Source organism: Apium graveolens, chromosome 4, assembly GCF_009905375.1.
Source record: "Apium graveolens cultivar Ventura chromosome 4, ASM990537v1, whole genome shotgun sequence".
Lineage (NCBI taxonomy): Eukaryota > Viridiplantae > Streptophyta > Magnoliopsida > Apiales > Apiaceae > Apium > Apium graveolens.
Window position 1 is genome coordinate 109,721,752 of NC_133650.1, and position 26,160 is coordinate 109,747,911.

The 26,160-nt window shown below is 35.9% G+C and overlaps 5 protein-coding genes across 15 annotated transcripts; 2 read left to right on the plus strand and 3 right to left on the minus strand.

Annotated features, from left to right (window-relative positions):
* Window positions 1–2,622: 2,622 nt before the first annotated feature.
* On the minus strand, window positions 2,623–4,242 carry LOC141718849 (CENP-B homolog protein 2-like). The gene is made up of 2 exons (XM_074521227.1): window positions 3,346–4,242; window positions 2,623–3,246 (listed from the first exon to the last, which is right to left on the minus strand). The coding sequence occupies exons 1-2, from the start codon at window positions 4,240–4,242 to the stop codon at window positions 2,623–2,625; spliced, it is 1,521 nt and encodes a 506-aa protein (XP_074377328.1).
* Window positions 4,243–4,743: 501 nt separating this feature from the next.
* On the plus strand, window positions 4,744–10,163 carry LOC141718954 (CSC1-like protein ERD4). The gene is made up of 6 exons (XM_074521334.1): window positions 4,744–5,296; window positions 6,459–6,604; window positions 7,205–7,480; window positions 8,277–9,121; window positions 9,454–9,709; window positions 9,795–10,163. Exons 1-6 carry the CDS (start codon window positions 5,026–5,028, stop codon window positions 10,161–10,163), a joined length of 2,163 nt encoding a protein of 720 aa, XP_074377435.1. The 5' UTR covers window positions 4,744–5,025.
* LOC141718952 (uncharacterized) lies at window positions 10,072–21,890 on the minus strand. 11 transcript variants are annotated; one of them, XM_074521327.1, is made up of 7 exons: window positions 21,776–21,890; window positions 12,987–13,275; window positions 12,709–12,889; window positions 11,928–12,143; window positions 11,184–11,277; window positions 11,024–11,082; window positions 10,072–10,210 (listed from the first exon to the last, which is right to left on the minus strand). In XM_074521327.1, exons 2-7 carry the CDS (start codon window positions 13,115–13,117, stop codon window positions 10,193–10,195), a joined length of 699 nt encoding a protein of 232 aa, XP_074377428.1. In that variant the 5' UTR covers window positions 13,118–13,275; window positions 21,776–21,890; the 3' UTR covers window positions 10,072–10,192. The 11 variants fall into 11 exon arrangements, 8 of the variants coding, with proteins under 8 accessions (XP_074377428.1, XP_074377430.1, XP_074377434.1 ...); XR_012574011.1 differs by having other exon boundaries at window positions 10,123–10,210; window positions 11,224–11,309; XM_074521329.1 differs by having other exon boundaries at window positions 10,129–10,210; window positions 11,224–11,277.
* Window positions 20,422–20,868, plus strand: LOC141718850 (uncharacterized). The gene has a single exon (XM_074521228.1). The coding sequence runs from the start codon at window positions 20,422–20,424 to the stop codon at window positions 20,866–20,868; it is 447 nt and encodes a 148-aa protein (XP_074377329.1).
* Window positions 21,891–22,334: 444 nt separating the features above from the next.
* LOC141718959 (G-type lectin S-receptor-like serine/threonine-protein kinase At4g27290) lies at window positions 22,335–25,929 on the minus strand. Its single transcript, XM_074521338.1, has 7 exons — window positions 24,467–25,929; window positions 24,236–24,352; window positions 23,925–24,082; window positions 23,477–23,687; window positions 23,156–23,393; window positions 22,926–23,076; window positions 22,335–22,849 (listed from the first exon to the last, which is right to left on the minus strand). The coding sequence occupies exons 1-7, from the start codon at window positions 25,764–25,766 to the stop codon at window positions 22,538–22,540; spliced, it is 2,487 nt and encodes an 828-aa protein (XP_074377439.1). The 5' UTR covers window positions 25,767–25,929; the 3' UTR covers window positions 22,335–22,537.
* Window positions 25,930–26,160: the final 231 nt, after the last annotated feature.

Here is a 26,160-nt window from a genome sequence, read left to right on the forward strand (position 1 = left end):
ATAGTGTTTAGGACTAATGCATAACTTGTGTCACATTATTTATTTTGTATTTTTTTTACAAAAAATTGATCAAGACGGTAATGCACCTAAGCCTAAAAAATAAAAAAATTGGCTGCATCCAAAGGGTCAAAAATAGTTAAAAAAGACAATGCTAGTGCAAGTGCTAATCTGGGTGCAACAAAAACTCCTACTCCTCCTGCACCATTAGCACCTAGTTCAACTGATATCACTCCTAAACATGTCCAAAAGTATAATCAAGGAGGTGTTTTCACATCTTATACTCGGCATGCTAGGATGGACAACACCATTTTAGGTATACAACCACAAAGATTCTATGGTTAGGGGATAATATATCACAACCTTGCAGCGGATAGAAGCATAGGCTAATGCAAGGAAAGCAACATTGGGTACAAGGCCTCCATGGAGGTTGTGATTGTGATGTTTAACATTTGAAGAAGTAGTAGAAACTGATATATTTTTGTAGTCATTTTGACTAGGGTAGTGCATTACATCGTTTGATATATTTAGTGTAATGGCAGGGTATTTTTTTGTACAAATTAATGCATACAACTTTATTTTTGGTACCCAAAACAGTCAGCTGATGTAACAGTTTCTATTATATTATTATAAATTAAGTGACATTAATCCACCTGTTTCTATTTATCTATTCTCTTATTGGATTTTATGGTAAACTTCAAACTGCCTTGGTAATGGAAGTTTGAATGCCTTGGGACTTATGGCCTTAACTGTTACTGCCAATGCATGTTGAGATGGTTTGGACCAAATTTATGGTAAGTGCACTATTTAAGCACACACATGTCCACACTATTTCACTCACACATTAATCCAATTACTCTATACACTATTAGTTTAATTTGTTGTATCAATCATCATGGCCGGGTGGAGCAAGCCAACATCTGCAAGGATTTTCAAGGTGAACTGCAAGGGTGTCTTTGACAGAGGCCAGAGACAAGGGGTCGTGGCTTGTATCATGAGAAACAATCGAGGCCATTGAGTAAGGGGGAATACTGGTATGATGGGATTGATGGTGCCACTAGTTGCAGAGTTATGGTCTATCTTCCATGGTTTGAAAATGGCATGGGAGAAAGGATATGTAAAGTCAGTCTTCATTGAATCTGATTGTGAGGAAGCTGTGAACCAGGTGAATCATTCTGACCCTGAGTTTTGATTTTCTATTTTATTGGTGTTGATCAACAACCTCATGAATGAGGTTTGGGACTGGGACTCATTTGTCGTGGTGCATGTGGCTAACTCTGCTAATGAAGCAGCCACAACTTTTGTACAAACTCAGATTGGTGTTGATGGTGACCTTAATAAGTTTCATGAGGCACCTTATTTCCTCGGTCCCATCCTTGCAGCAGATCTCATATAGGCACTCTAGTCGAACCAGAGTTTATTGTTGTATTTCCATCCTTTTCTTATGTTTTTCACTATCTGTCTATTATGTTTTTATCCTTCTTAAGCAAGTTTGTTATGTTTTTATCTAGTTTAATAATGGAAGGGACTGATTGAATGAATTTATATAATTATGGTTGTGTAATTTGTCAATGTCAGTCCATTCTACCAACCACAATGCTAATAACAACACACAACATCACATAAACTTCATAACTTAGATCAGTTCTCATTTCGAAAATGCATTACAAGTAGGATGGACAATAACTTAATCCAATACACCAACATATTACATGACTTAAACCTATCAAAAATAACGCAACACACAAAAAGACCACATTACATCTTTGATCCACTATGACCAAAGAAAACAACAACAAAAAGTACAATGATTACATTCAAACAAACACATGGATTAAGTTCAAATTTGAAAGAGTTGGCCTTCTTCTCTTTGTCTTGCAACACTATCAATTTCACCAATTCCTCTTCATTTCTCTCGATTCTTCTAAGCAACCCCAATATAACAACACGACCACGCTCACAAATCGGAAAATCAACCCATTAGAAGTACTTACAACCTCTTCAACCATTGACACGACTAACAAATCTCCGTCCAACATTGCTTTCCGTCCACGTAGTGCGTTCTACCACCAACATATCACATACATATCGTTCATCCATCAGAGCCAAACAAAAACACTGAAATATGAAATTAGCTTTTCAATTGGGTTGAGTTGCTTTTTATCATCTGGTTAAAGCCATTGCATCTGTGTTTTTACCTCCATACCCTCGACTTTTATATGCATTTCCGGAAATGCCCTTGCGGAGTTAAACCCTTTCAATAGTAGCATGCTTTTTGCTACAAAATAGATAATATAGCATGCTTTTTGCCTAGATATGATAGTACAGGTACCCAAAGTGCTGATTTCCCGTAGTTCAGGTACACAAAATGTTTTTAACTCAAAAATTATGTGATACAGTTAAACCTCGATTAAGTAATATCCGATAAAGTAATAACCTCGCTTAAGTAATAATTTTCATCGGTCCCAACTTGGGCCAATGTTGTAAAGTAATATTCTCGCTAAAAGCATAAGATAATAAAAAATTCGAAAGTCATTAAGGGCCCAAGTAATATGTAAAGTAATAATTCCATAATTATATATATATATATATATATATACTGTATAATGTATATGATTACAAAATTTAATTCTTATTAAAATATGAATCTATTGTAGCTTGTTTCTTCTTTCCACCAAAGCCAAAATTAATCTCGTCCTTGACTTTATGTAAAGCAAAAATAACTCCTGGTATGTTTTGCTCGTGTTGTAACAAGTAATTGTTCAAAGTGGTGAGTGCTTGAAATGCTTCCTTTGATGACACGCTTGGGATGACATTGCTATCGTCGGGTTCAGGATCAGTCCCTTCATCAGTGCTCATTATCGACTCAATGATTTCTTCATCCGTAGGTGATTCCATAACCGCATCATTCTCGTTTGGATAGTTTAAGAGATGCTCGACATCCATCACATTCCTATATCGTAAATTAGAGATAACTTCATTTAATCCTTCGACACCTTCATTTATTTCTCCAAGTTCTTGTTCATCATTTTCTTCTGAACGAATCTTGCAATGCCGAAAACAATTTGCAATTGTGGTTGTTTTCACATCAATATTCCAAGCCATGTTAGCAAAACTAATAGCATTCAAGATATTAACTTTTTCAGGATTTGTTGCATTAACTTCAAGACTTTGCAACATGCTAGAATATAGACGACGCCGATAGTGAACTTTAAATGCTCGAATAATTCCAGCATCGCATGGTTGAATCTTAGATGTTGTGTTAGGAGGTAGAAAGAACAACTATGTATTTCTCAAGCCTTCAACTATTTTTGGATGAGCAGGACAATTGTCAACAATCAAAAGTACCTTCCTGCCATTCATTTTACTATCAAACCAAGTAACAAATTCTTGAAAAAGCAAGCCAGTCATCCAAGCCTTCTTGTTAAAACGATACACACAATTAAGATTGTTTATATTCACATTTTTAAAGCACCTAGGATTGGCGTGCTTACCAATGATCCAAAGTGGAACTTTGTCAGACCCATCACCGTTGCAACACACAACTACAGTGATTCTCTCTTTATCTTTTTTGCGGCCCTCTAGCTGTTTGGTAGCTAGTGAATGGTCAGCTTCAAGTCGATAGAATAATCCCGTTTCATCCATGTTATAAATATCTTTCAACTGAAATTGATCCAATTTTGATCGGATGCCTGGCAATGCATTTTCAATGTTCTCCATCATCACTGAACCACTTTCACCAAAACGCCGATAAGATTTGATTCCATATCTTGCCTTGAAACGTTCTAACCATCCACTGGAAAAGCTAAAATCGGAATTACTTTCCCCATACATTTTCTTCATTAGCTCCTTTCCTTTTTCTTGAATGATTTCTCCAGACATATTAACTTTATCTTGCCTTTGAAGAAACCACTCAAACAAAACTTTCTCTAACTCTGGATATTTTGCTGATTTGTGTTTTTTGACATCACTTTGTTTCCTCTCGTCGGACAAGTATTCCGAGGCTCTCTTGAGTGTGTTTGATATAGTTGATTGACTGATATCTAAGTCATATTTTTGATGTACCCATGCTTGTAAATCTTTCTGGCTTACACCTGGATTCTCCTTTTTATATTCACAAATAGCACTCCTTATCTTATCTGTGATTGCTGATTTTTTCACTCCTTTTAGATGATGCGAAGACATTGGTGTATACTGTAAAACAAAGTTGATATTGTATGTGTCTGTAGTGTACCATTCTATCATTTTATATAGTTAATCACAAAGTCTTATCATTAATATTATGGTGTCTCTTCATGTATTTTTATTTAAGAATTACAATAAATATTAGATGGTTGAGTTTCAATACAACGTACACAACACATGTTACCTTTATGTACTGATCTGGTGCAATTTTAATATGCATGCATCTAGTTTTTGGATATAAGTAATCATAATAAAAGTAATTTTAGATCAAATACATTGCATGTGATTAATTCTAGTTTTTATACGTACATTATATATTATACTGTACCACGTAAACATAAAAATTCGGTAAAGTAATAAAATATTACTTTATCGATAAAGTAATAAAATATTATTATATCGATAAAGTAATAAATTCGGTAAAGTAATATTTTTTCCCGGTCCCAAGGGTATTACTTTAAAGAGGTTTAACTGTATGAGATATCTATAAAAAAGGGCAATTTAGTCATTTGACACGTCCTTCACTCTCTCGCTTAATTCTTGTCCACATTTTCCATCCATTTCGCTTAGATTTTCACTCTCATGTCTTCTGCCTCTGCATCAAAGCCAGAAAACTCTCTTGTCTAAATCTATGCATACTATCAATCTATTAAAACACTTTTTAGTTTAGTATACATGATCCCAATTCAATCAATAGTACCATTCAGTTTACGTTTTAGAATCCACATTTTCATGTTTAACGCCATCTCACCTCTATTTCGGACGTTGCAACATCTTTTTCTTGGAGGGATTCATATAAAAACTGGCTTAACATTAGTTTTAGAGAGATTTGCATAGAGCAACATGGATTTCAATTCGTTCTTAACGTCCTTAGGGACGTCATTTGCGATATTTGTGGTGTTGATGTTATTGTTTACGTGGTTGTCACGGAAACAAGGTAATGCAGTGGTGTACTATCCGAATCGGATTTTGAAAGGGATGGATCCATGGGAAGGAAGGTCTGGGGAGCGTAACCCGGTTGCATGGATCCAAGAAGCTATTAACTCCTCTGAAAAAGATGTTGTTACTATGTCTGGTGTTGATACTGCTGTTTATTTTGTCTTCTTGGGCACTGGTTTGTTCTTTTTTTTACCTATAACTATAAATTGAATGAGTGATGTTTAAATGAGAACTGAGAACTAGTGATTTGTATAGCTGAAATCGGTGGTTTGGATCCAAGTCATTGCTGAATTACAAGAAAGCAGGGATTCTTTGGTCATCCGACGAATCCCCATATCCCCACATACCCAATATAGGATACTCGAATTCTTGGGATACTCGAATACTCAAAAATTTCAACTAAATTCATCATTTTTAATATTTGTACTAACAACGAAAGGGATTTTAGTTTAAATTCTTGTGTTTTAGATGCTTATATCATGTATTTGATCTAATTTGCAAAAAATATACTAATTTTGTTAGTAAATTTCATTATTCATAGCGAAAAGTATATTTTTATAATATTAGTATATGTGCCGTATCCCCCCGCACTCGAATCCCCATATTTTTTTTTTGCCGAATCCATGTATGTCCGCACTACGCACCCCATCCCCGCACCCATGTCCTTGCTGAATTATGTTTATATAACGTTATTACTAATTTACTAATTTTCAGCTATAGATATTACTGGTTCTCATTTAAAGTGATTCAGATGTTAATTAGATGAGAATCTTAGAGCCTAAATACGAAGGAAGATTTTATCATAAACGAGAGATATATTCATCTGATTATTTGACAAGTAAATGGGGTGTAAAATATTTAGAGCTCACGCTTTAGGACTCAACAGATTGATTCTGAAAGAGTTTTCAACGTACAGAACTGTACTAAAAGTTAGGGTTAAATATCAAGGTTAAAAAACCCTCAAGTATGACACTCATTGTGAATTTGACTCAAAATGATCATCAGTTTTGGTTATTTCATCATGATTTCGTGAGTCAAATAGAAAGTTTTAATAACCATATTGAAGCTCAAAACGAATTCTACCCTTCCGTGTTATCATTTTTCAATTTTTGCTAATTTCAGTTTTCGACTTTAACGGAATTAATCAAATAATGCCAAATGATTTCTTACCTCAAGACCTCGTCCATAAGTAATCAATAGCACCAAAATATGGATATAAATATTTGAGTTTTTCGTATGTGAAGTAAGAATAAAGAATCATGTGTGCCACATGGAGCTTGTGTTCATATATTATTATGTGAAAAAACATGTAAAGAGCTTCCCGTGTTTGTTTTCAGCGGTTGGAATACTAGTGTTGGCCAGCCTTGTACTACTACCATTACTTCTTCCAGTGGCTGCCTCAGACCCTGGTGTAAATGGAAGTGGTACAACTAGCAGTGGGACTTTTAACGAGCTTGATAAACTAGCAATGGGACATGTTCAAGTATGTTTCTCGGCTTTTGAGTTCTGCTTTGGTACAAAATTGATATTCAGTTTGTAATTGTAGTTTCTGTGCCATTAGCTCTTAATAGTTATGGATGAATTAATTCTTGAAAGTGTTAAAGATTTGAAAATTCTCCGTAAACCTATCAATAGTGAACAGAGTTGTACTACCTGAATATGGGTACTTGTCTCATTTGTGGAACCTCTTGTTAAAAGGTTCACTGGACTATGAAAAAGGAGAATGAAAGCGAGTCAGTCTGTTCTTTGCGTTCAGTATTCCCCTATCCAGTCTTACCATGCTATTTTTTCCGTCTATACAACAAGCACTAATTGTGGAAACGGAACCTTAAAATACTTTGAATTAGCAATAAATTATGAGAACTAATTATATCAAGGGGCATGTCACCAATGTGATGGGGTGCGGAGTCTGAAATAATAAGAATTTCTGTAAGATGTTCTCAAATCCAGTGTGACGCATCTTTAGTATTTTTTTTCTAGAGATAAAACAAATACATGTGAAAAACTTGCGTATTTGTCATTGTCGATTGTATATGAGAACCATTGCTGACTTGTTCACTGTTTTTCTTGATGCTGCTTTCAGGAAAGAAGTCAAAGGTTATGGGCATTCGTGTTTGCAACTTACTGGGTTTCAATAGTTACATATTACCTACTTTGGAACGCGTATAAACATGTATCAGACCTGAGAGCAGCAGCACTAATGGCCCCTGTAGTGAGGCCTGAACAATTTGCTGTTGTTGTTAGAGACATACCGACTCCTCCCCAAGGTCAAACAAGAAAAGAACAAGTGGACAAATTTTTCCGAGAAATCTACCCGGACACATTTTACAGATCATTGGTGGTAACAAACAACAAGCAGGTATTTGCATAACCATGTTGTTTGATATCCCTCGTCAAGACTCTCTGTCTTCATTCACCTCCCATTCAAATAGTACGGAATTTAAGCTTAGTATGGCACATGTTTACTCATTTTCTGATGCACTTCATTTCATAAGAGTCCCAATTCGACTTGCTTTTTCGAATCAATGGTCAAAATTTGACATGCCGATATTTGTGATCTATGGTAGTGTAGAAAGTGTAAGGTAAGGACTTTTGTAATCAGTAGTACCTCCAAAAGCTACAAGGTTATAAACTTATCAACCAGGTCGAAATAATCCGAACTGTCTAAATTCAGTATTCTACCATTTGACTTAAAGGTCTGATGCTCTTCTAAATTTTAATGAAACTCATGAATTATTGTCATTAATTGGACGCCTAATTTTACCGACTTTTTACTTTTCTTCTGTTCTGTGCAACTAAATAGCAGACATTGTAGGATGCTGTTTAAAATTCGTATGGACTTGTTGTCTGGTTAAGCTAGTCTTGTTTATTTCTTTAATAATAAGAACAGGGATCCAATTTCAATCCAGGCAGCAACTAACATTAGACGATAAGATTTAGTGAGGTAAGCAGGAGTGAGGGCCCAAAAATTTGATTTGGATTGGTAAGAGACGGAAGGTATGTCCAAGTGAGTTAATTTTTCTGAGAAAATTAACTATTAAAAAGAAATGTAGATGGGCTGTTTAATATCAATGTTTATGAATGGTATAAAGCAGTGGGGTTGAGTAAACTTGTATTTCAATGGAGGTGTAGATTAATGTGGTTTAATAATTTAGGTAAATAAGATTTGGCAAGAGATGGAAGGGTACAAAAAGAAGCTTGCACATGCTGAAGCTGTATATGGCGAATCCAAAACAGAAGGCAACCCTGAAGGTACAAGACCAACATGCAGAACGGGGTTCCTTGGCCTTGTGGGTGACAAGGTAGATACAATAGATCACTGCCATGAGAAGATCAATGAACTGATCCCAAGATTAGAGGCCCAGCAGAAAGTCACTCTTAGGGAGAAACAACAGTCATCAGCTATTGTTTTCTTCACAAGTAGATTAACCGCAGCTTCTGCTGCCCAAAATCTACATTCCCGCATGGTAGACACATGGAGTGTCATGGATGCACCTGAACCCCGCCAGATTATTTGGAGTAACCTTCCCAACAATTTTTATCAAAGGCAAATTCGACAGTATGTTGTATATTTCATTGTGTTTTTGACTATAGTGTTTTACATGATTCCAATTGGATTTGTTTCTGCATTTACAACTCTTTCGAATCTAGTGAAGCTCCTTCCGTTTATAAAGCCAATCGTAAAGCAGAATGTGCTGAGGACAGTGTTGGAAGCTTACCTTCCTCAGCTTGCACTTATCATATTTCTGGCTTTGCTGCCAAAGTTTCTTTTCTTCTTATCCATAACTGAGGGTATCCTCTCTGAGAGTCATGCTATTAGGGCTGCCTCAGGGAAATATTTTTATTTTTCCGTGTTGAATGTATTTATCGGAGTCACAGTGGGTGGAACCCTTTTCAGCACATTTAAGATCGTCGAGAAAGATCCAAACATTATCGTTCCTTTACTAGCCAGCAGTCTGCCTGGAAATGCAACTTTCTTCTTGACCTATGTTGCTCTCAAGTACGACCACGACTTTACTGCTTGTATCATGCCATATTTCTTTTCCTTTTTCCTTTATAGTTGTTCTTAAAGTCAAGTTTTCAGTGCTAGGACACTGCACTTTAAATTCTAAAATTCAAATACAGTACCATTTTGCTTGGAATTTAAGTGTAAGAATCTTAAATCAAGAGAATGTGGTATAATTACATGTGACAGTTGAGTGTTTGCTACAGTTGTTAAATAGAGGGCTAGTCTAGTTGTGGTTACCCTCTTTATTTGACAGCATAAATTTTACAGCATTTGAAATGTTACATAACTATGAATAATCGATTTCACAATCTTGTGGGTGTCAGGTTCTTTGTTGGCTATGGGCTTGAGCTTTCCAGGGTGGTTCCTTTAATTATATATCATCTAAAGAGGAAATATCTGTGTAAAACTGAAGCCGAGTTGAAGGAAGCATGGGCACCTGGGGATCTAGGATACGGAACTAGAATTCCTGCTGATATGCTTATTCTCACAATTGTGCTTTGCTACTCTGTGATTGCTCCTGTAATGATTCCTTTTGGCGTGATATACTTTGGCTTGGGATGGCTTGTTCTTCGGAATCAGGTAATGATGATAAACAATCACCAATCCATATTTTTTTTTGGTTATTGTGTGCAATGAAGTAATAGCAGCTGTCTCTTCTGATCAGGCACTAAAAGTCTTGGTTCCATCTTATGAAAGCTATGGAAAATTCTGGCCGCACATATATACTAGAATCATGGCTGCCCTGATCCTATTTCAACTTACCATGTTTGGTTATTTTGGAGTTAAAAACTTCTACTACACTGCAATCCTTTTACCCCTCCCTATTTGTTCCTTAATCTTTGCATATATTTGCAAACAAAAGTTCTACCAGTTTTTCCACCACACAGCACTGGAGGTTGCAAGTCATGAAATTCCAAACATGGAACACGTATATCGCTCTTTTCTCCCGCCCTCATTAGCTTCTGAAAAGCCTGATGATGATCAATTTGATGATGCACTGTCTCAAGCTTCCAGAACAGGTTCTGCTGTTTGACAAAACATTTTATTTACTCTCCTGAATCTTCAGAGATTAGAAGCTTTCTGCACAGTTTCAAAATGCAGGATATATAATATCATACAGATTGCAAGAGTTGGAAATGTGTGATGTATTTGTAAGTAGAGTGTGATAGGTAACATCTGATGTGATAGTGAGCCACACTTGACGTTCATTGTATGTCTTGCCTGTGTTTTTTTAGTTCTATGTGAAAAATTCGCACATTATCTTCCTGTATAGTAATTAGTTGCAGCTCTTTCAGCTGAATTTTATTGCTGCGGTTGTTTAGGTTTTTTTCAAGAGGTAGTCTTTACAACTGTATATTGTTATTCAAAATCCCATTTTATTGTTGCAGTTGTCTTGGTTAGCAAGACAAAGTACACACATCTCTAAATTTTGTTATATTTTCAAGATAATCTTGTAACACGTTACAAGGTTAATGCCTTCCAATTTTTCTCCCACACAAATCCCAATCCCACATATCGTGATGAATAACTCTAATTCAAAAAATTTCTTCTTAAAAAACTTGCACTCATGTTTTATTTCCCCTCTTACTTTTGACCTTTAATTTTGTTTAGTAAAGTTTCATTCTAGTCGTTCAACCAAATGCAGAACAGAAGTGGTCTCAGAAATTAGATGGATTTTTTTCCTTCTGAAAGCATTTCTAATCGGCCATAGATGACATTTCTAATTGGATACTTCCACAGAAAAGCCGGTTAATTTTCAAGGAAATGTAGGTAAATCATGAAAAAAACTGCAGTACAAACAAAGCAGAAACAATAAATCACGTTATTATCACGGAAGGATGAAACAAACTGGAATCAGAACTTTTAAACGATAGATATGAGATTAGAAGATACTTGAGAATCTAGTTTCTTTTCCTTAACATGCCGATTTTCTTGACCTTTAAGTTCTTCAGCTGCAAAGTCAAATGAGGGATAAGGGATACATTGTTATATGATACAAGAGAAATGCAAATAAATCCTACTACCCTAGTATAAACCAAAATATTCGAAATACCTAAAGAAAAGTGTAGGCCATGAGCACTAGCTAATTTTACCTTGGTCTTCTGGTGTCTCTGGACACTAGAAAAATCATCAACTCCAAACTTCCTCTGTAGTAGTTGAGAAACTTGTGTAGTATTAGCTATAATAGCAGTAAAGTTCAAATAGGATTATCTTAAATTGTAACTGTTATAATAGAAGCGTAAACCATTCTATAGGCCATTAAGCCTAAATATAACTAAGATTCTAAATAGCTCAGTATAAAAACTAAAAACTAATAGGTCTAATGGCAACGTTTGTGTTCTCCGTTTCAGAATTAGGAACTGGAAATATGAAGTGAATTAGTCAATATGTGTGTTAAACCATGATTAGTTATGATGTGTGTTAAACCATGATCAGTTACTTGGTTTCCAGAGTTTGTATTTTGTATTGTTACTTCTGGAATCTGAGCCTTGAAATGGAAAATTATATTTCCATGTGTAAACAGATATATGGAACTATTCTGGCCACCAAATTAAAGTGGCATTTAAGCTTGCAATTTGAAAGAATATTATGGGAAAAAAAGGAATAAATGACATTTGATGGAGAATCAATATTATGACAAGACGGGTATAGTTGGCCCCAATTCACAAACTTCACTCTAAAGACAAGCTATGAAGTGACCTATTCAAATTCAATGAGAACTGCTGGCAGAATAAATTATTACTATTAATTAAAGAAGACAAATAATTTAAGACTAGGGGTAATAAAAAAATTGAACCTTGTCTGGTAGTTTCTGCAGATTGTCGGGATCAATATGATGATGGCCTTGACTAGTTTTCCCATCATCTTTTCTAGTACCACTGTCCTTTTGATGGTGTCTGCGTGTATGAACCATACTCTTGTCCTTGTCTCTAATTTCGCGTTTCACATGTTTTTTGTTGACTACGAAGTCACCATTCAAATCATACATCTTTCTACCAGTTCCTTTCTCAGCCTGGTGAACATCATGATGAGTGGTTCAGCACAATACATACATAATTTGTTGCATAATTACAGCTCGCAGTTGCAGAAAATTGGGATACTGTTTTGTAGCTATTTTTCTTTTTGGTGGTGGGCCAAGTGGCAAATTACAATTTCGTATGTATATACAATATTGAAATGCATTCTATTTAGAATACAGGCATGCACTAATAAAAGGGTAGCCTCCTCCAACTTGAGATCTGCTGCATGATAGTGGCTTATGTAACATCCCAGTCCCATATCGAGTAGATTTGAGACTTCTGTTCAGTTTATAAGACAAAGTACTACTACTATGTGCACCAACAAATCATGATCTTTTGGGGGCATGTGGTGGGCTTGTTGTTTACCCAAGTTGGCTGCATTTGGGAAGTATGCTTCGGCTTATTTCGGACTCGGAATCGGGACTTGACCCGGTTTTCGAAAAAGGCTCGGAATTTGACCCGGGTTGTCACAACTTACTACTTTGTTCTGTCTTTCTTCTGTCTGAGGTAAATGATGAGAATTACGACCCAAAAACAAAGATAAGTTGGATGACTTACATAAGACAGGTCACCATATGTTGTTTCCCGCATCTTGAAGACTTCACCGAGAATACCCATGTCAAATGGTTGCAAGTCCGGGTGTCTATTCTCCACGCACCGGAAAAGTTGATCCAGTTCCATCCCTTCACCTTTCTCGATTTTTGCTTCTTCAACGACATTGTGAAGATATCGAGTCTCTCTACAGGACATAGCCATTTGCAAAAGAACTCGTGATGGAGCCAGAGATTACATTGCTTAATCAGATCTACAGAACAAAGATAAGTTGGATGACTTACATAAGACAGGTCACCATATGTTGTTTCCCGCATCTTGAAGGCTTCACCGAGAATACCCATGTCAAATGGTTGCAAGTCCGGGTGTCTATTCTCCACGCAGATGCATTCCGGAAAAGTTGATCCAGTTCCATCCCTTCACCTTTCTCGATTTTTGCTTCTTCAACGACATTGTGAAGATATTGAGTCTCTGATATCTCTACAGGACATAGCCATTTGCAAAAGAACTTGTGATGGAGCCAGAGATTACATTGCTTAATCAGATCTACAGAACCACCAAGTTCTCTAGTTCCTAGAGTCCCAGTAAAAGACTCTGTTAGATAAACATGGGTGTCCAAACAACGAAGAAGGATACAAATATTATAGAAAGCACACACCTCTTATAGCTTAGGTGCCATTTTTACAATTATAAAGTAACACAAGCCTCGTAAGTCGTAAACAATCCCAAAAGTAAAACTTTCTGCATGCGCTTAGCCGCTTACAGAACAATGACAAAGGAAATGCAACAATGAGAAACACCAAAATCATATGGTCTACACCCAAAACACCAAAATCATATGGTCTACACCCAAAACACCATGGGATTAGAATTTCAACTAAAATGCTAAACTGAGAAAGATTTAAGCTCATAAGTCTGGATCTCTATATCTCTATTTACACATGACTTATGTAACAAATTTATAACTGATAACTCAAAATTGTTAAGTTGCCACTTACCAGTTCTCCTTTTTAAGGTAAGTATCAAACAAAGCTTATGCAAATTTTGAAATGCAAGAGGGAGTTTGAGATTATGGAAATGAAAACCATGTTGTCAAAGAATATGGAAGTAGATAGGTCCATTGGCAATCAAATCAAACTTCTTAGTGGGAATTTAATAGCCAAAGAGTGCTTAGTAAACCTTTAGTCACTTCTCTGAAAAGGTGTAAATGCAAAATTTTATCACTTGAGGCTGAAGATAATAAAAATCTTTTAAAAGTGACATTTGCAGGGTTGATCAATCTGCTGCATGTTGTGGGCCAAAAGAAAAGGCATGAAAAATGAAAATGATGAAAATGTTTAAAATGCTTTTTTGGCCAAGTTTAATAATCAAAACAGGAAGGAAAATCCCTCATATGCAACGATTTTCATAAGATTGTTCACGCGGAATATAATCATCGACATAAGGAAAATCAATTTTTTAAAACAAATTGTTATGTTTATTATAAATCCTAACCTTCTGAAAATTAGTTTATATTTATATAAGATTAGTGGGATATATTTATTGTTGTCACGGAGGTCGACTAGCTCGTCGACTAGTCGGTTTGAGAAAGTCGACTAGAGAGCTCGACTTGCGATTTGTCGACTAGTCGGTCGATTTGGTAGACTAGTCGGACGACTAGTGCAAAATCCAATTGAAATTTAAAACAAAAAAGAAATTAAAAAAAAACCTAATAACCTACTCCACATCAGCAAAAATCAACATGCTAATTTCAACTTACATATCTTACGTGGGTGTGTTTATGCGTGTATAAATTGATTAAAACTGATTATACATGTAGTATAATATGTTTATATATTTGTATAGTTAGCTTATCGATGTGAGTATGTAGAAGGAAAAAAAAGATTGTGGGTAACATATCTATTTTGTGATTGATATACATATGAATATGAGCTTGGGAATTTTAGACTTTTATTGTGGTAACGCACGTATATAAGATATATATTATTATATACTCCATCCGTCCCAATTTATATGTCTTGTTTGATTTTTTACGGTCAAATTGACCCAACTTTGACCGAAAATTTCATATGGTATAATATCGAAAATACTTATAAAATTTATATCATTAAAAAGTATGTTTAATCTACTTTTATATGTATATTTTAATTTTTCAAAATAATGAAAGAATGAGTTTTTATTTACGATCAAAGTTGAGTCAATTTGACCATTAAAAGTCAAACAAGACAGATAAATTGGGACGGAGGGAGTATTATTTATTTGATTATTAATAATTTGTCGACTAGTCAACGACTATTCGACTAGTCGACAAGCTAGACCTCCATCGATTCGACTTATCGACGTGACAATCATGGATATATTGTTCAACACAAATTGTGAAGATCAGCTAAGATTAGCTATTTTTTCGTGGAATTTGTTTATGTACAAGCTACATAAATGCTCATTTATGCAATAAAAAGCATCAGTTGCTTTGTTTTACTTTTTAGCATACATCACTCATTTTTTTTGAAACTTTACTAGAATTATATCCAATCACTTTCCACAAGGTCACAGCTTTCCAATATTATTTAAAATTGATAGCCCATGAGTTATCATTCCATCGTTTAAATGTAGGAATGGAAAGGAATTTTTTTGATACCATTGATAATATGAAAACTGAACACTCGACATACATATATATAAATAACTTCAAAAGGCCCTTAAAATCAAAAGGCTTGATACCATGTTAGGTTACATGTTTTATTATCTATGATAAAATCAAAGGAGATATATGGCATGGAGATAAATATCCTATCAAATTAAAGATGAAAAGGAAATATGAGCAAGAAATGCATCATGTCATGGCTACTTTGAACCTGGCCAGTAGCTATAGTTAAACATCACCAAAATCCAAAAACAAAAAATCATTGGAGTAAGTTGTTCACAAATCTGATGTCAAAATTTTTGAGATATTTAAATATCTTAATTTTAAATTAATAAGACTGGTAGGTAAAAAATATTCTAACAATGCTAATGATATCAATTTACCATAATATCTTTCCAAATGAATAAAAAAAAGTTAACAACTTATTTATTATACTTTATCTAATGAATATCATATTTCAATACAAGGGGAAAATGTATTTTCTTATAATGCAAAGAAAAATAAAATAAAATGTTTAAGAGAACTAGTATTCGGTACTGGAATATAACAATATTTGATAAAATTCAAAAAAAATAGAGTATTAAATTTATTATGATTTGACCCCATATGTCCTATAATATGTATTTTTAAGAAGTTAGGTGCATGTCACAGGGACTGCCTGAATAGGGTTATATATGTATACGTTTGTTGCTGAATCATCTGGTTCCAAATTTTTAAGTGAATCATTCGGCAATATATGATTCGATCTGATCTAAATAAGTTGGATGACAAAAATGAGTCAAAAAAATAATTCAATATAACAGTGCTAGCGGCAAACAGATGGCCCCAGATGATGTTGCTTAAATGTGTTATGTGTAAGTGATAGTCTTTTTAAGACATACTTCAAATCTTCAACTGATTATTTAACATCAGATGATATATTAAATCACATACTTTGATATATCACCGATTATAAACCACACGAGATAGACTTCCCATCGTGAAGCTCTGATATACAGTGACAACATAACCATCACCAAGTGAAAAAACAATTAAAAAAGATCAAACAACAAATATTGGAAAAATGGTACAACCTCCAAAGAATCACATCCAATTATAAAATTAAGAAATATATAGTATGTAGACCATATAGGTGCAAGTGCAACTAATAAGTGCACAAAATGATGAAGGGGACAAGGGGTCCATAGTTAAGGTCTTAAGGATTTTTGAACTCCTCCCGAAATTAATTTCTAGAAGTAATGTTAGAGGTACGACTGATAATGTGGTAGTAGGCCATGTATAATCGAAACAGGTAGGTTATATAGGGGAAATTAAGTAATTACGCATCGGTACCGGCAGATCATCATTTGGTAAATGTTTTGGAATCTCTAACACGATCTAAAAAAGACAGATTCTAATAGGAAAGATATAATATAAGTGATCATCAACTCAAATCTGATCAATAACATGATAGATCACAAGAGTTTATGTCAAAAAATATAATTTGAAAAGTAGGTAATAACTAGATACAAGAAAACATGTCCCAAGTGAAATCTACTTCAATTATAATCTTACTCCTTTACGAACTATTATGCAATGTACTTTATAACATAATCATAGAGTGACAGAAATATAATTAAATTACCTCCCCTAAACTTTGTGTCTCTGATATAGATGCATTTACTAGGAAGTATTATAAAAGGAGGGGGAAGTCAACATAGTAATGGGAAGGAGATCAATTTAATAAAGGCAATAAATCACCAGGAGTATTAACAATAGGGACATCCAGACTTATTAGTTATTTCCTGTTTTATTTTATTCTGTTTTCCAAATAATTATCCTATAATTTAGGATCTGTGTTCCTGTTTTTACGCAACCTATATGTAGCCTATATAAAGGCCTTTAGAGAGGAAGAAGAAATTAAGTTTTATTCTCTGGAAATTAAGTCTCAAAAAGGGGCTCTGTCAAGGACGAGTCTTGCTGAGAACAATTCACCATAACTTCACATACGAATTCTCTCGTATCTAGACTTGTGACTAGATCCTACGCTCAGGCACATAACAGGCACATAACATCTTGGTATCAGAGCCATCCATCATGGGTGATGCGGAAAGTTTAGCGAGTAAACTGGATGTGTTTATGGAACAAATGGCTACCCGACAGCGTGCACTGGAAGAGCAGATGGCAGAGTTGTCAATATCGGTTAAAGGGAAAGGGAAAGATGTTGATAAAGACAGCGGGGGAGAGCAACACAGCAGAATTCATGGCAGTAGAGGAAGTTCAGGTAATAGAAATCCGAATGATTCACAGTCAGGAGGTTTTATGGTACCTCGATACTCTAAGATGGAATTTCCTACGTATGATGGCACTGGAGATCCTTTGGGATGGCTAAAAAGATGTGAAAAATTTTTTATCAACCAAAAGATTGCTGAAGAAGATAAGGTGGGACTACTTTCCTTCCACTTATTAGGTGAGGCACAACTTTGGTTTGATCAAATTGAACAGGAGGAGACAGATATGAACTGGGAGAGATTTAAAGAATGTTGTCATGTGCGATTCGGGCCCCCTATGAGTAGTAATCCTCTTGGCGAGTTGGCCAATTTCAAACAAAATGGATCTGTTGAAGATTATCAACGCCAATTCCAGTCGTTGTTGGCCAGAACTTCAGATCTTAACCCGCGTCAACAAGTAAATCTTTTTACTGCTGGTTTAAAAGAGGAGTTGAGAATTGATATTGAGTTACAACAACCAGGGAATCTTGGTATTGCCATGAATATGGCTCGAGCATTAGAAAGGAAACAATTAGTGTCACACGGAATCTTAACCTCACGTGTCAATGGAAGCTGGTCCACTCCTAAATCCAACAATAATGAATCTATTTTCTCATCTAACAAGAATGCAAACACCAAAAGTGGGGAACAATTCCGGAAGCCTAATAGCAGTAGCAATCGAACGAACACTTCAACACCTTTTGTCAAGAGGCTAACGCGAGCAGAGATGGCGGAAAGAAGGGCTAAGGGACTGTGCTATAATTGTGATGAATCCTATAAACAAGGGCACAAATGCAAAAGGTTATTCTGGATTGAGGTTCCTGATGATGATAGTGAATCAGAAGAAGACAAAGCAAGTGACCTTGAGATCTCTTTGAATGCCATCAGAGGAACACGAAATTCGCCCATTATGCAGCTATTGGCAGAAGTACGTGGTGTTACGGTTTCTGTGTTGGTCGATTCGGGAAGCACACATAACTTTCTGCGTGAGGGCTTACTTTTAAACTTGGGTCTAGAAATATGGAAAAGACCAGGATTACAAGTTTGTGTGGGGAATTTCTTTGATGACATTAATTTATAGCAAAAAATGGGTTCAACATATGCAACATGTGAAATTAGTTTTTGAACTCTTGCGCTCTAATGTGTTGTTTTTAAAGAAATCTAAGTGTTCCTTTGGCGAGTCAAATGTAAATTATCTGGGACATATCTTTCACGGAGAGGGAGTTGAAGTTGATACAACAAAAATCAAGGCCATCACAGATTGGCCAACACCTCAATCAACTAAGGCTTTACGGGGTTTTCTAGGGCTGGCCGGTTATTACAGGAAATTCATCAAAGATTACGGACTACTGGCTGCACCATTAACTAGTTTACTAAAGCAAAATTCTTTCAAGTGGATTACTGAAGCAAACACTGCTTTTAATCACTTAAAGACCTCTCTCAACAGCCCCTATTTTGAAGTTACCAGACTTCAAAGAGGAATTTGTGGTCGAATGTGACCTTTCTGGAAGCGGATGTGGGGCTGTATTGCAACAAACAGGTCATCCAGTAGCTTATTTCAGCCGCAAAATAGTTGACCGCCATCTGAAATTGGCTGCATACGAGCAAGAATTGATTGGATTGGCAAAAGCAATAGCTCATTGGAGACCCTATCTTTGGGGCAGACACTTCCTTGTTCGGACTGATCATTTCAGTCTTAAATATTTGTTAGAGCAGTGCATTACCACATCACCACAACAACATTGGATCAGCAAGCTAATGGGATTCGATTTTCGAGTGGAATTTAAGGCTGGAAAGTTAAATAAGGCTGCTGATGCCTTGTCTAGATGTGAGGAACACTCCCGACTCACGGCAATTTCTCTTCCTCGAGTTGAAATCCTCAATGCAATTCGACAAGAAATATCTACCTCACAAGATTTACAACAATTGCAAAGACGCATTGTGCAAGGGGAGTTAGGGGCTGAATGGAATGTAAAGGATGGACTAATTTTCTTCAAGCGTAAAGTATATCTTTTACCCACCTCTTCGATTATCTCAACTCTGATTTCAGCTATTCATGATATGGCTCATGAAGGTGGACAAAAGACGATACAACGTATTAATCAGGATTTCTATTGGAAGGGCATGAAACGTGTTGTTTTAGAGTTTATACAAAATTGTGTGATTTGTCAGCGCCACAAGTGGCAAAATCTACAACCTGCAGGATTACTTCAACCTCTTACAGCCCCGCAACAGGTATGGGCTGATATTTCCATGGACTTTGTGGAAGGATTACCTAAGGTTCGAGGTAAATTTGTCCTTATGGTGGTTGTTGACCGACTTTCCAAGTATGCTCATTTTTTTCCGTTGGCTCATCCATTTATGGCTATATCTGTTGCTACTACCTTCTTTGCAGAGGTGTTTCGCCTCCACGGACTACCCGAATCAATAGTCTCGGATCGTGATAAGGTTTTTCTAAGTTTGTTTTGGAAAGAGTTATTTCGTCTAAGTGGTTCTAAGCTAGCTTTTTCTACAGCTTACCATCCTCAATCAGACGGTCAAACAGAGGTGGTTAATCGAACGATTGAAATGTGCCTACGTTGTTTGACAAGTGATCGACCTCAACAATGGGTTGATTGGCTACCTTGGGCCGAGTATTGTTATAATACCTCTTATCACACTTCTTTGGGAACCACTCCTTTTCAGCTCGTTTATGGCAGATCGCCTCCTCGATTACTTTCTTATTCAGCTGGTTCTACACGAGTTAATGCAGTGGATAAAGCTCTGCTGGAGAGGGATGCAGTACTGAAGGCTGCTCGTGATAAGCTTTTACAAGCTCAATAACGAATGAAAAACACTTATGATTCTGGTCATCGGGAGTTGAGTTTTGCAGTTGGAGATTGGGTCTGGCTTCGCCTTCAGCCATATCGTCAGTTAACAATAGCACGAAAAAAGTATCATAAACTCCTTCCAAAATATTTTGGCCCTTTTAAAATTACAGCCACCATAGGACCTGTGGCTTACAAACTTGAGCTTCCAGCTGGTAGTAGAATACACGATGTGTTCCATGTGTCTCTTCTCAAAGAGTACAAGGGTCCTCCTCCGGAAGTTGTGACTAATTTACCTCCTGTAGTTGATGGGAAAAGTTTGCCAACACCCCATACTGTTATCCGTAGCAAGTTTAATAGGGGCCAACGTGAGCTGCTAGTACATTGGACAGGTTGTTCCAGCGAAGATGCAACATGGGAGCCATTTGAACACTTCCAAGCAGCCTACCCCCTACCCAGAATTTAAGCTTGAAGACAAGCTAAAAGACGCGATGGGGAGTGATGATATAGATGCATTTACTGGGAAGTATTATAAAAGGAGGGGGAAGTCAACATAGTAATGGGAAGGAGATCAATTTAATAAAGGCAATAAATCACCAGGAGTATTAGCAATAGGGACATCCAGACTTATTAGTTATTTCCTGTTTTGTTTTATTCTGTTTTCCAAATAATTATCCTATAATTTAGGATTTGTGTTCCTGTTTTTACGCAACCTATATGTAGCCTATATAAAGGCCTTTAGAGAGGAAGAAGAAATTAAGTTTTATTCTCTGGAAATTAAGTCTCAAAAAGGGGCTCTGTCAAGGACGAGTCTTGCTGAGAACAATTCACCATAGCTTCACATACGAATTCTCTCGTATCTAGACCTGTGACTAGATCCTACGCTCAGGCATACGCTCAGGCACATAACAGTCTCGCTATCCATCAAACCAACCAAGAACACTAAAAAGAAGAATTAGCTAGCAGTCATATTCTTTAAAAATATAAAATAAATCAAAAATCATATAATCACTCAAAATATCAATTCAAGTATATAGCGGCTTAGAGATTTTCAACAAAATGTCCGAAACATCTCAAAATTTAATGACATGTAGACCAAAGTAGCTATACAAGAAGGTTGCAACTTGTATTCGCAATTCGCAAAATGTCGTTGGTCCTTATTTAAATCGGGTAGAGTTAAAGAAACTAAATTTTACCCTATGCTCTATAAGGATTAATCTCGAAAACAAACAAGTGTAAACGTTGCAACAATAATTACAAGATTTTCGAGTAATACAAGAATTACAAAATATGGTATAGACAATCAGAATACGATGATAATATAAATCTTTAATCTTCAAAACATGTGTGTCTGGTAAGAATGAAGTTGATACCTGGAAGATCAATGGCGGCTAGTGACAAGCTTGTTTTAGTTCTGTTCTTTCTGTTTCTGTCTGATTTTAATAAATACAGTACAGTTGTTTTGTTTGTGGTGTCTAACTAAATAGTCTAAAGGAGGATCTCTTTTAAATATCCTCATATATATATATATATGTTTTAAATCTCGTGCGATATATGGATATTTTTTTATACAGTTTGATTTTTTAATTTAATTAATTGAAACTTTTTAATATTAAATCACTAATTTGAATTGAATTGATATTGCAATTTGGTTGAAAATGGGTTAGGCCCAAAAGGTGCCCTGCTCGGCCCGGCCCATATTCAATTTGCTCTTTCAGTTCCCTACTGAAATTTGATAACAATATTTGCTGCAGGTGTCCCCTTGTTTGAATTATTTCTCTGAAAATAATTGAATCTAACAAATGATTTATCAAGAAATATATATGTGTAAGTATTCAAAAATAAATAATTGTCTATGCAAACCATTTTCATTTATGTTGTTCTAGGTTTTTTATTGAACTTTTTAATGGCAGGACTCTGTCATGACCGGAGAACATTACTAGCATTTTGATGAAAAGGCATTATGTCATGAGGTACTCGTACTACATTTGTAAATCAGTTTGTTGAATTTATCGGTGACAATATGCATATTATGTATTTATATAGAGCAAATGATGAAGATCTTGCTTTCCCAGCTCAGAACAGGCAGGTGTTGGAAAACTAAAACTGTTATCAATGTATCTAAAAGAAGTAAACTATTCTCGAGGTAGTAGAGTTGTGATGGTTAACTGGTTGGATGATGACAGACTTGGGTTGCTTGAAAAGTGATCTGCTTGAAGCAAATATCTCTCCATGAAAAAACCAGGTTGCTTAGGCTGAGGCAGTTTCATATTACTGCTTAACATCAGAACCACCTGTGACATGACTGGTCTGTCCTTTGGATCATGTTGAACGCACAATAATCCAATCTGAATCACCCGAAAGACTTCTAAATACTCACTGGCCTCCAAGATCACGCCATCATCAATAAGTTGCAACAGTTTGTCTTGTTTGTAACTCATCCATGCCTGAAATTTAATTTTGTCCATCAGTGGTAGAAAAAGAAATAGCAGAAGGAATGTTATAATATAAACTCATACTCACATGCCCTAAAAGGTTTAAGTTGTGATCAGGATGACTGAATAATCTGTTTTTCACTCCACTGACTATCTCTACTAGTAAAACGCCAAAGCTGTAGACATCAGATTTAACAGAAAATTGTCCATCGATAGCATACTCCGGGGACATGTAACCACTGCGAGATATAAATGGATATCAATAATCAAATATGATGCCAAGGAAACAGTAAAATGCAAAGTTGTAGAAACTCTTACTATGTCCCAACAACTCTTGAAGTATTTGCTTCAGTTTCATTTCCTCCAAAACTTCTTGCCATGCCAAAGTCTGAAATCTTTGGATTCATATCTTGATCGAGTAATATGTTACTGGCTTTGAGATCTCTATGTATAATTCTTAGCTTTGAATCTTGATGAAGATATAGAAGTCCCCTAGCAATGCCAGTTATTATATTGAATAGCTTCGGCCATTCCATTGTGTTTCTTACGTTATTATCTATTCATATGTCATCAAATTAGCCTACTTGTCTGTATATGAAGATAAAATCAGAAAAAAGAGCATAACATATGCGGCCATACCAAATATGAATGAATCTAGACCTTTGTTAGCCAGATATTCATAGATTAAGATCCTTTCCCCCGTCTCTGTGCAGCAACCAAGAAGCGTCACCAGATTTCTGTGCTGAAGTTTGGCAATACACGAAACTTCATTTTTAAACTCATCCAGTCCTTGATTTGAATTTTTTGAAAGCCTTTTTACAGCTATTTCTTTCCCATCAGCCAATGTGCCCTGAAGATAATTGTTGTGATACTTAATAAATAATTCTATATTTGAATGCAACAATTCTTCTCCTCATACAGTCATACAGTGCATGGATTAATATATCTGTTGAACTTTCAGTTTATTCCAGTAGTCACAAAATAGTTTGATGTATATTCTTTTGCTACAGTTTGTGACAATGTTGTTTGATTGCACAATTAAAATTGTCTACCTATAATGCACATGCTCTGTATCACTATAATTTACCTTGTATACAGGTCCAAAGCCACCCTCCCCAAGTTTTTTTTCTTGGGAGAAGTTACTTGTGGCATCTGCAATGCTTTTGAAGTCAAATGATGGCAATTCCAGATCTTCATGCTCAAGTTTGGTCAGGGCAACACTTTCTGCATTCAATTTCAAGTTTTCTGCAATGTTTGAAGTTCAATAAATTTAGTGTTTAGAAGTTCGGTCATAGATTTAGAGGTCATTCTTTGTTTTCCAAGAAGGTAGGATCTTCTCTATCAAAAATTCAAGTCTTCCTTATATAGATAAAGTTATTGTAGTAGTAAATTATTTACCTTCTTTGTGCAGTTTTCTCTTCTTGTAAACTGGAAATATTAGGCTGACTAGCACTACTAATATTACTGAAGTAATGAAAATGAAACGAATCTGTACTCTGGAACTTCGGCTTTTTACTGTGTGAGACAAAAAATATTCGAGTTATCAAAAAACAAAAAAAATTGTTGCAGTATTCACAGGAAGCAAAGAGTTGAATAAGTGAAGACACTTAATTTCGCAGTGTGACTTACCTAATTCAGACGACGGCATTTTTACATAGATATCTTCTCCATCTTCTGCATAGTCACTAATATCTATTAGGTCACCAAACCATAAAAGACATCCATGTCCACCTCTTCTGGCATCTGCATTTGCATAAGCTGTACAAGAACAGTTTTTCAAGCACAACTTTTCACATTCATGAAGGTTCATTTTCATGTCATACCAAGAGTGACGTGTGTCTGGTAACTTCACACCGGAATATTTCACAAAACCCTCATCAGTCCCACAGACTAGATTAGTTCTGCGGATGCATCCACTGGACCAATCTGCTGTTCTCCACTTCTCTTGGAATTTCGGAACAAACCCTCTCAAGCATTCACATCTGGGACTTTTCTTTATTCTACATATACCATAACCACCGCACAGTCCATAATGATCACAGTCAGTGTCCAGTAGACTAACGTAAACCGTCCAAATTTGTTCTTCATCATTCCATACAAGAATTTTTGAATCTCCAGTTGGAGTCAGTACAAACCTCATAATAGCAGAGGTTGAATTGATGAGATGGAACCTGTAATAGATTTCCTTTTCATTCAAAACAAATGTGGCTTCATAAATTCCGTTTGAGCTTTGTTTGGCTAGGCCTTTAAAACCGTAACCATTCCATCGTCCAGTCCTCAACAAAGTCAGTGCACCTTTTGACACAAGAAACTGTGGAAAACCTTTAGGATCAAGTCGGTGGGTAAAACTGCCTTGGGATGGATCAACGACACTTGTCCATGATGAAAAGATCCTGTTTAAACCAGTGACCAGGTCTATTCCAAACTTCATGCCAGGTAGCAAATTGTCTCCGGGGTGATCAAAGCTCTGCCATATAAAATCTTCTACGTTGTTGTAATCGTGATCCTCGTCTCTTAGAACCAAATTTCCTGTATCTAATAGTTGTAGAGCAGGATTCTTCATTGATCTAGTTGTATTCGATGACCAGATCATCTCAGTACTGCTATCAACCATTTGCAATGTAATTCCCCTGCCGTTGACCTGTACCAAACCTGAGGTATTCATAAGAGGATAATCTCTATTAGCAACCCATACAACTGTCCCTCTGGATATTTTCTTGTACCAGATGCCCAGATATCGATTCGTTGAACTGCCAGGGCTGAAGAATCCAAATTCGAACTCTCCAGCTGCTGATGTAATAGTATCACCATCTCGAAAAGTCTCATGTGTTCTGATGGTGTCTCCTGCCAAGGCAGACGATAAAATGGACCAAAACAAAATGATGATAATTAACTCCATTGTATTGCATACTGCTCTTGCTCTAGCCATGTTTGTAGTTTACATGATAATGCAACCACAAGTCAATTTAGCATCAATGCCATTATTAAATCTCACCACTTGGGTGCTTTGAATACTTCATAATTAAAATCTTATAGTCCTTGAAGCTTGACTTGACCTCAAGTCTCATCATGCATGGTCATGAGTCAGCTGCCATTTTCGTCAAGGAGAATGTTCAACTCCAGCATCTTATGTTATTATTACGTTTGTTGGGTAAGTAGTGCCTGAGCTGAATTTTGATTTTCTGGTACTCCCAAAATAATATGGTGAAACTGAAAATTGACCGATAGTAAGTGATCATTAATCAACTTATAAGTTAAATTCCAACTGATTTCCGGGTACTGCAATTATATTATTATATATGGTTAAATTGAGAATTGATGGA

Excerpts from the sequence above, each read along its gene's own strand:
- LOC141718849 (XM_074521227.1), bottom strand. The coding sequence starts at position 4,242 with ATGATAGAATGGTACACTACAGACACATACAATATCAACTTTGTTTTA. Across the intron at positions 3,247-3,345 it reads GTAAAATGAATGGCAGGAAG|ATTCAACCATGCGATGCTGG; the intron begins GTACTTTTGATT and ends ACAACATCTAAG.
- LOC141718954 (XM_074521334.1), top strand. The coding sequence starts at position 5,026 with ATGGATTTCAATTCGTTCTTAACGTCCTTAGGGACGTCATTTGCGATA. Across the intron at positions 5,297-6,458 it reads TTTTGTCTTCTTGGGCACTG|CGGTTGGAATACTAGTGTTG; the intron begins GTTTGTTCTTTT and ends GTTTGTTTTCAG. Across the intron at positions 7,481-8,276 it reads TGGTAACAAACAACAAGCAG|GTAAATAAGATTTGGCAAGA; the intron begins GTATTTGCATAA and ends TTAATAATTTAG.
- LOC141718952 (XM_074521326.1), bottom strand. The coding sequence starts at position 13,117 with ATGGAACTGGATCAACTTTTCCGGAATGCATCTGCGTGGAGAATAGAC. Across the intron at positions 11,278-11,927 it reads TGCAGAAACTACCAGACAAG|AGGAAGTTTGGAGTTGATGA; the intron begins GTTCAATTTTTT and ends CAACTACTACAG. Across the intron at positions 11,083-11,183 it reads TGGCCTACACTTTTCTTTAG|CTGAAGAACTTAAAGGTCAA; the intron begins GTATTTCGAATA and ends TTGACTTTGCAG.
- LOC141718850 (XM_074521228.1), top strand. The coding sequence starts at position 20,422 with ATGAAAAACACTTATGATTCTGGTCATCGGGAGTTGAGTTTTGCAGTT.
- LOC141718959 (XM_074521338.1), bottom strand. The coding sequence starts at position 25,766 with ATGGCTAGAGCAAGAGCAGTATGCAATACAATGGAGTTAATTATCATC. Across the intron at positions 23,688-23,924 it reads GCTTTGGACCTGTATACAAG|GGCACATTGGCTGATGGGAA; the intron begins GTAAATTATAGT and ends AATTATCTTCAG. Across the intron at positions 23,394-23,476 it reads TCTAGATTCATTCATATTTG|ATAATAACGTAAGAAACACA; the intron begins GTATGGCCGCAT and ends ACATATGAATAG.